At 43.1% G+C, this 9,493-nt stretch overlaps 2 protein-coding genes across 2 annotated transcripts; both read right to left on the bottom strand.

Annotated features, from left to right (window-relative positions):
* Positions 1-852: 852 nt before the first annotated feature.
* T265_03851 (hypothetical protein) lies at positions 853-7,827 on the bottom strand (the record flags this gene model as incomplete). Its single annotated transcript, XM_009168432.1, has 3 exons — positions 853-1,060; positions 1,907-2,124; positions 7,813-7,827. 3 exons carry the CDS (start codon positions 7,825-7,827, stop codon positions 853-855), a joined length of 441 nt encoding a protein of 146 aa, XP_009166696.1.
* Positions 7,828-8,158: 331 nt separating this feature from the next.
* On the bottom strand, positions 8,159-9,265 carry T265_03850 (hypothetical protein; the record flags this gene model as incomplete). The annotated part of the gene is made up of 1 exon (XM_009168431.1): positions 8,159-9,265. The coding sequence occupies one exon, from the start codon at positions 9,263-9,265 to the stop codon at positions 8,159-8,161; it is 1,107 nt and encodes a 368-aa protein (XP_009166695.1).
* Positions 9,266-9,493: the final 228 nt, after the last annotated feature.

Genomic DNA, 9,493 nt, shown 5'->3' with positions numbered 1-9,493 from the left:
GTCAAATATCTGCGTTCCAAGCGGTCCCACTAAAAAAACGAAGCCAAGTAATCCTGTCTCACAAGTTTGTTGGTCGGGGGCAAAGGAAACCACCTTTCCTAAAAATATACATCACTTGACGTTGGGTCTTGAATAGACGGCTGGGCATCCCCTATGGATAGGAGAACTGCGTTTGAATTTTCAAACGTGTCAACTCACTAATGTCTGGGCGGGCGTTCGGTATTCGCACAAATGAATTGAAAATTTGAAAGTTGTGACGTGTCCCTGATGGACTAAAGTGATCGGACAATTAGGTTGAAAGTACCAGTGTAAACGTTTAAGTCCCATTTAAGCGTCTTGGAGTCTCAGCGGTGCTAGAAAGTTGTCCCACAGGACTTTTCAGCCAGAGGCATGGTCGCTTTAGTGAACAATGAAATTTGGTGAGCTGCCAAAATATGAACGTATATTAAGACGCTTTTTGGTTTGAGCACATAAGCAATAAAATGCAACATTCCGGCGTAGAAAGTTTCACCCCACTTGTAAAGGTTCTGCAGCTGAGAGCATTGTGCGGATACTGGTACCGTCTGCACGCGCATACAGAATATCGCCTAGTAAACCGCGAGACATGGCCTCTGTGGACATATCATGTGATGCATCTCCACGCTTTCGATCACCGGTGCCCAAGAAGAGTGGCTTGTTTTGGGTGACGTCATCGTGTTAGTAACGAGGTGATTAGAAAACGGGTATTTGGTTGTGCTGTATGCACCACAATCCGAAAAAAACATCCAGTATCATCGACTATGATGGCTCGGTCATCTGCTATGCATGCCGAAACACCGTATACAGAGACTAGTGTTGTTCTCCGTGCCTCTTTCAGGGTGGTGCAAACCACGAGGTGGACAGCAGATGACTTAGCAGAAAGGCGTGAAGGAGATCACGGAGAGTTTGGGTGTTGTTGGTGTTGTACGCCCTCCAGGATGGGGGCCCCGTGACCCCGTCCGTGCTTGGCTGGAGACGTTGCAAGAAATGGCGGCCGATCGATATCAGTGGCGTTCGTGCTGTCAGTCTCTTACCGGAATGTCTGACTGAGCGGTTTTAGGTGTAGACACTCAGAACGCTTGACATAGGCCAGCACTAGGTCTTCTCCCCCACCCACACTTTTTCTCTTCTTTTAATTAACACGGCGGTGAAGCATCAGTGCCAACATTGATGTTGTTGTCTTTGATGATGATAATGATGATGTGCTGTAACCAAATTAAACGTGGGGTTAGATTACCAGAACAGAGGAATAGCGCTGTCATTCGTGAGTGTATATCACGATGTCTAGTATGCTACCACACTACTAGAGATATTTGAACAAAGAAGTTTCCTACAACGACTCGTTTTGCGAAGTTGTTCAATCATAATTTGTTCATATAAGTTATTGTTCATAGGTTGTTCATAAGTTGTTCATAAGTTGTCCATAAGTTGTTGTTCACAAGTTGTTCAATCATAAGCTAATTAATTCTTCGGTCATTCGTCCCCGATTTCCATGTGATTCCCCACCTCCGGTAAGGATGCACCCCTTTTCTCTAAAAAAATATCTGCTAAAGATTTTATCCATGGAAAGAAAAATCATGAGTCCCAATATCTATAAGTAGCGCAGAAACGAATTACGGAAAAGCTGAAGCGAACTGGATATTAGACATAATCAGGGTTGCAAAACCACTGAAATTCTGGTTGAAATAACGGAAATGTTTCAACTTCCAATACACAGTTTTAAGTTGACTGCTCAATCTCAACCCTGCCTCCAGTTTGTGGAAAACATATCGTGAGGCCCATTTCCTCCGAGGATGCATAGGTATGGACATAATTAGTCCTGTTGGAGGTCAGTAGTACTGGTTTCATCCTTAGATGTTGATAGGTGCAGAATTATCATTCAAAGCACCGCAATATTGGTAGAAACTGATATCTAACTGCCATACATCTTTGAGCGCCCAAGTGGTTAGAGCGCGGATTTACTGACCGGAATGTCCGTGGTTCGAATCCGACCCCCGCCACCCGACTTCCCCTGTCTAGGCTTGGGCAACCTGGCAGTATCCCAGCCCTCGTGCTTCTTTCAGGTGGCATGGCAGCTAGGCACCGGAAGGGTGCTAAAGCTGAACGCTATACAACTTTGACAGTAGAACACTTCAGTAAGAAGCAGAGTGTAAAGTGTGTTTGGAAAATCACGTGAGTCCTGGAACGCACTGCCGCCACCTTAACTTTGCGTTTCCAAATCGTGTCCCGTTCGTCGCAAAAATGCCATCATTAGTGGATTTGAACAGGAAACAGCACTGTTGTCGGTAGACAAGGATTAGCAACATAACCCCCAGTAACTGCAGGATAAGCCTCCATTTTCCTACTGAAAAGTTTAATTTATTGCCAGTTGATGGATTACACACCATCCCACGTGCAAGGTACATTCTCATACAGCAAAAGCAACTGTAACTAATCCGTCAGAAAAACAATTTAATTTGCTCGGCTTTATTATATTCCCCAGCCACAATAAATGATACATCCACGTAGAATAATCCAAAATACTCAACGAGCCAAATCAGGTAAGAACACAAGCCTCCTAGTAGTCTAATTAATTGTATTAGCGGCATTGTTTATTGCCTCCGGCAATTCTCCTTTTCGTATGCATGTTGCCTAAGTAACAGTCAGTCATGCTGTCAGTGCCTATTATTTAGTAAGCTTATGAAGTCCTGAGGACATGCGGCTCAATAGGACAGTCCGAGTGATGAGAGACAGTTTAGGCGGTATTGATGGTAAATCAGTTGCCCGACAAAGTTACTCTCGCCTGAAACGTACGTGGGACTAGTGGTTGCAATTAATGAGCGTACATGAAATAAACCCAAAGGATAGCAAGTCCCTAGGGGGTTAAACCTTGAGAACTGCTTTCAAGAAGCCCGTTAGCACTATCGTCTGACAATGCAACCAAAATGACAGATTTCTGTATTAATGCGGCATTTTATTTTGAAAAATGAAGTCTTGTCCAACTTCCAACTGCCAGATGAAGGAATTAGTGCTCACTTTTTAAAAAAGTAAAGTGAAGTAGTGGGCACTGAATCTAAAAACCTTAGTTTGTAGAAGAGAACAAGAGAGCAAACATATCACTACTTTCTGCACTGCATTTCGCGTTTTATGGAGCTTAAGACCGCACGAGCAAATTCTTGGTGGAAAAACGGACTCCGTCCGGAAAACATGGCACAGTCATATGATAGCCTTTATAAATATACACTGCTCACAATATGAGAAACCTCTATGATCCACACCAGTGCCTGATACACCTAAAGTATTGAGAGAATATTTGGATGAAAAAAACGAAGATTTATGGAACCACGGATTTGAGAAGCTAGGGCTACTTCAAAGAGGTATTTCAAAGAAATGAATAACGGTGTGTCACATCGAAAAAAGAATGATTAGTTGTCACAAAAAAATGAAATGGCGGTCCCATTACACCGACCAAGCTTTTTTTCTGCTCAATAAGATTTGGACTTCATTGTCGGAATCAAACTTACACGTGTAGGCTCATGGTCTTTGGGTAAATCTTGGGCACAAGTAAGCGATATCTTACCCAGACATAATGGTCGTTTCGAAGGGAGGCCAATTCTACCGAAAGGACGCTTCTGCATCCCCTTGGATTTTACCATTATTTGAGTGAGTTTCACACTGAATATTGGCTGATAGGGAACGAGCATATGGCTTCTTCATGACAGCTGCCTTTCTTTTGAGGCACATTGCTTAGATGGTTTGCTGTGTTTCCCTTGTTAATTATGAAAAGGCGATTATAATAACCGAGAATTCCTTCCTAGACGACGTTTTCTCACCAGAAGATTGCAGCATAACTAATCAGTCAGGAGCTGGTTCCCTATAGATGATGGTTCTCCATAGATAGAGGAGCCCTATCAAAGAAACCTTGGAAGTAAGCCCCTCCTGTAGACAGTATTCAGCGACGCCTCGACGGATACGCCTTTTATACCCCGTCATTTTTTGGAAGCTTACACCAAACTCGTGTACGCCCAGAAGGAAGATCGTTGAAAAGATGTCCTCCGAAACAAGCAGATATTAAGTGTGATTTCACTATAATGTGGACGGTGCTCTAGTCAGCTTTATCATGTGAACACCTGAGATGACAACGACCGTTCCCGATATTCGGATTTCTTCGATCAAATTAAGGCAGGTTTGTGCACCCTCGCGAACACCTAATTACAGTCTGTTTCTTGGTAGCTCTTTCTCCAAGTCATCATCATCAGTAAACCAGCAGTTGCAACAGGGACATTTTATCCTCATTGTTTTTTAGCAAAATTCTTGGGGAGAGAAAGGAGAGCGAAACAATTTTCTCTGCTCCGTCACTTTAACTGGAGTATCACGACATCATGGAGCTTCTTTGGTAGTAAATTCCAAGGTAAACGGTTGATACAGTTTATTGAATTGGGCGTTAATGAGTAAGAGTAGAATGGAACGTAAATGAGCACAACCAAAGATAAAACTATCCTTCAAGAGCCAACTGTAATGTTCTGGTAGCATTATCTTTACAGTTAGGGATACTTGGGTAAGTTTCTCGCAATTACATACGAACATTCGTTTTCCTCGCTTGTCTTATCCAATCCACCTTAAGCTACAGTGTGCACATGAAGAAAATATCTCATCTAAATAGAGTTATCCACGATTTAAGGGAACATCATTCCAATGTATGTTTGAATAAGTCATCACATCTGTCAGCCCATTGTTGAGTTGCTTGATGAGACCTGCGACAGTTCATGTTTGTGCCTAATAGCAAAGTACTTAGTCTGTGATGTAGTGCAGATTTCTCTAGGTTAGCGATTCGCTTTGAGCATCAGTCTGTTTTAAGGTCGATCCATTTTTAGTTCACCGAATAACTGAACCAGCCGACTCATTTGTGGTGGTCGTCCCGTACACAGTATCATCCGTGAGTGCTTGTTAAGACCTAACAAGAGACGGATAAAGATGGACGGAATGAATGATGTTGCTTCAGGGAGAACATTCGTCGTACAAGCATGATTACATGCATCTAAAATCAGTGTGACGTGTACCTTTCCGCAATGACGTATCGGTTAAATCTAGATTCCTTCTTAAATTTGTATCCAGTTTGATAATACTTACCCTATGCACACTTAGAACACGTTATTTATTTATTTAACATAAGTTCGTGATTTTCCGGGTTTCCAAATAGCATTACTTCAGTGGCAAAAATAGTTTCAAGTCAGAGTAGCAATGGCTACATGAGTTGAAATTTTTGTGCATGTGAACGTCGGGTATCAGGCGCTTCATCTGGTGTTCGTGCCCGTAAGACGGACTGCCCACGAATAGACGAGAGCCAACATTTCTGACGCGCGTTAGTGGCTATGGCAAGTTGAGTCACCTGTGGCTCTGTCTCGCACATACGTTGGTTTTCCTGTTTTTAGGCACCAGACCCAGGCTCCTGCATCTGTCATCCGGCTCAGTCAAATTTAATGAGCGCCACAGCATGGCATCAACTATTTGTAACACCCAATGTAACAGAATCAGACTCGATTAACGTTCAGGACTAGGCCCACTCGGTAACAGGGCACAATATGTGATTGCTTGCAGTTGGTTTAAACTTATTCAACTTGTTGACTGACTTCATGCCACTAAGGGTGCACGTGTCAGCACATTAAGAAAAAACAGCAGAGAAGTGTAAGCAGGTGTGAAACGTACCACTGGAAAACGGCGAACAGACATTCGATTTGTTCGTAATAGCCTAATGATTATTGCTTTGCTCTGGATAAGGAACCAGCTTCAAGAATATCAGCTGACTCGTTGCAGCAAAGTGATGAAAAGACTGTAGGGAAAAACCGAACGATGCGAAATGCCATGATGAGACTAAAGGAGATCTATTCTCTCACTTGCAAAAGTCGTCCGTTCGTGCTTCTGGCTGTTTGTAACTTCTTGATAATAGCCTATACCAGCGCTGTCTGGTATGAACAAAATCCCTTTTAATATCGATATACAGCGCAGCACAACGTGTTGTATCGAATGGAGACGATCTAGTTGAGGTCAGTTCATAACTTAGCAGCAAAGTATGGAACCCCTCATCAGTCGACTGAGTCGCGAGTCCCCTGATGCAGGATCGCGGGACGAGACAAACCAGTTGTTAGTGACCCTGGCAGATGTGGTTGTCACGCAGAACCAAAGCTATTGCCTGCACTGGGTTACCCTCACTTCCTGTCGTAGGGAAAGACAGATCCTCATTGAGCCATGGAGCAATCGCCTCCAAAACGTGGCCATCATTCCCATTCACCCCTTATAGTCAGTGAACTGAACTGTAGCAGCTTAAACCACTGCATAGTACACGGTTCGTAAGCTCAAAAATCGAAACAACCTAGACCCAAAACGGTTTTTACAAACATTATCTTTGGCACTGTGAAGCCTGGTGAACATTAGCATGTCTGATGTAGTACTTGAGCTACCTTCAGTGCATAATGTTGACAGGGAAAAGCCGATACTGGGGGCTTGGTGGCGGTAGACAAACAGGAGTAGGTATAAGCCAGCAAACAAATAAAAGCAGACCGGGAATTATTCGGCTGAATTCGCTATCTAATAGACACTATTCTACTCCTGCAGGTTCCACTATTACCGTCTGAAACTCTGGAGAGGCAGGTATTCACCATCAGCTTTTCAACATCCAGACAACTTCAAAACACAGCAATAGTTGGTATTCAAATGCGACTATCTTTGGCAAAAATGTTCATCACATGGTCACCATCTGGCCGTACTATGGGTCGCTTCCAACCATGTCTCGGTTAATTTCACGATGCAGTACCGCTCAACTCGCTAGTATGTGCATGCGTTGATGGCGCAGTGCACACAGCAGATAGCAGTGACATGGACATTCTCACCGAAAGCCAAGACTAACGTCCTCAGCGTGGAAACGCTGAAGTTTCAGATAATTTATTCATTTCGTTTTCTGGGCATAGCTCTTATTCAGAAGATTTATAGTTATAACCGAACACTGGCTTCTTGATTGCCTCTGTCTAGGCTTGGGCACTTTCGTAGTAGGTCACTTCTCCTGCTTCCTTCAGGTTGCACCATAGTCATGTAATGGAATGATTTCAGAGCCCAACACCAGTGACTTTTATTAGGTGTGAGTTAAGTGGGTGGAATAAGGCTCTATCCATATTTCAAGCTGTATTGAAGAAACCCTGGCGAGACATGATAAAGGCAACACAGATTCTGTAGTCCGTTTTCCGACAGTTCGTATCGACCTTCCTTTGAGTAATCGTCACTCGGGAAAGCAGGTGACACTTCTGCGCAAAATGCCACTTTTAGGTCGGAGTTCAGCTACGCCGAGCAGCCTTCTGTCTTTTTGTTTTGAATGTTGCGGATTTCACTCTGCCCATCATCATCATCATCATCATCATCATCATCATCATCATCATCATCATCATCATCATCATCATCATCATCATCATCATCATCATCATCATCGACGGCATGACATCAGTGTTCAACACTGACGCTTCACTGCCGTACCTCACTCTGCCCAGAGGTTCACAATCTGCCGTGTGCTGTTAATTTCCAGTAAGACTAACAAAAGTTTACGGTATGTCTCGAATTTGCATCATAGGATAGCTGTGCCGACATGGTGGGATTGTATGAAAATACAGGTGAATATGGAAGAGGACTTTGTACCTTGGTTCGACATTCGGGAAACCAACATGGGCTCTCTTTCAAGCGTATCACATTGAAGTATTGCCTGTTCTTTGTGCAGGTTGACACTAGGTTCGACGGTTTTTAACCGGACGAATTTAATCAAGACTCACTTACCTCCACATTGCACATGAAATTCCTATGCGTTTGCTATGTATTTTCAGAGACATTTTTTCAACAAAATTCTAGCTGTATAACCAAACAAGCACAGATATATTCCGAAAGTAAGAATCTTTCTCACCCTTCCTGAACAAATGCTGAAAGAGCACCCGTTCACTCACCTAACAAAAAAGATGGATTTACTGCCAAGAATGATGTTGAATAGTGGCTGTACTCGACGGTCATCCAAAGTTGGTCAACGAAATTTTCCGTAGATATCTTAGGAAGTAAGTATTTCCTCTGTGGTAAGAAGCTTACGTAACCCGCAATTAATCGCGTCATACTACACCCTATATAGTCGGCCCTATGTAGCTGTCTCAGTCGGTTTATCTTCTTCAGTAGTTTTTTTGTACTTCGCGCTCTTCTTCCCCTTACGTTTCCTGCGCAGGCGAATCCCACGTACTGCAACCATTGTGCGCCACCAGGACTGAATCTGAATGACGGACATTATAACTCGCTTGGTATATTCTTCTCTCAGTCGAATAGCGTCTTTCTCGCGCTGATCAACGCGCAAAATGTTATCACATGTTTCGTAATCTTCTTGCAACTTGACGTGCAAGGCTTTGTGGTCCTCAAGTTGTTTTCGTATCTGCTCAAGACGCTGAGAAACTTTAAGTGGAAGATCGTTCTGCGGGATTAGTTCGGACAGCATTACTTTCTTTGTAATATCCGAATAGAGCCAACAGTTTGTCTCTTCACTTACTCGTGTTGATTGAGCAATTACGGCTTTTACACGCTCCACCTTGTCAGTAAGTTCCCTTAGATTGCCGGTTTTTGCTGCCATTTTTTCATGTAAAGCGGTTGTGTATTCTTTGGATTTGTACTGCAGGACCATCTTAGCCATTTCTCTCACTTCCTGGAATTCATGCTTAAGATTTCTCAAAGTCGCAGCAAATTCCACGGATTCCTTCTGGATGTCCATTTGCAAAGCTTGTACGTCTTCTTGCAACCTGGCCAGCTCTTGTTCTTTTTCCGCTGCAGATCCGACAAACGTTGCCAGCTTGTCTAGTTCTGATTGTTCTTGATTGTTGTACTTTTCCAAAGTAGTGAATGTACCACTCTCATCAAGTTCGATCAGCAAGTTTCGCAAGGTTGAAGCTACTCGGGATACTATTTGCAGATATTTAACTTTGATACTCTCATGTTCGTTCAGTTTACGAAATGTGCCATCCGGCAGCTCCAGGTAGTCTTCACGTCTGGATTTTTCATAGCGTAGCAAAGTCTGGAAGAATATTTTGTTCAGTTCTGTGAGCAACGTGTCTTGATTAGTTTGTGCACACCCAGATGATCTATTTTGAGAAGTGAAATTATGTTTTCCAATATTCGACAATAATTCGACCTCTTTGCAGGCATCACTAAATACAGCCAGAAGGGCTAAACATTCCGAAGGTGTGAACAGAGACTGCGTCATTCGTCAGAGTGTCCGAAGCGTTCAAACCAATCAATGAGTTGATCACGTGAAGCTGAGGATTTAATGTCTCGGTTCCCATCTAAACTGACGCTTTGATTTAATCGGTTAATACTGGAACAGTATGGCTGTCTTGTGTGGCCATGAGAGCTTTTCATTTGAAACTATCCCGTCTCAATAAATAACAGTCTCCGGAATCATCCCTACTTTTTCTACATTAAATTTATATAT

Source organism: Opisthorchis viverrini, assembly GCF_000715545.1.
Source record: "Opisthorchis viverrini unplaced genomic scaffold opera_v5_57, whole genome shotgun sequence".
NCBI classification, from domain to species: Eukaryota; Metazoa; Platyhelminthes; class Trematoda; order Opisthorchiida; family Opisthorchiidae; genus Opisthorchis; species Opisthorchis viverrini.
The sequence above is the reverse complement of the archived record's forward strand: the minus strand, read 5'-3'. Positions and strand labels throughout refer to the sequence as shown.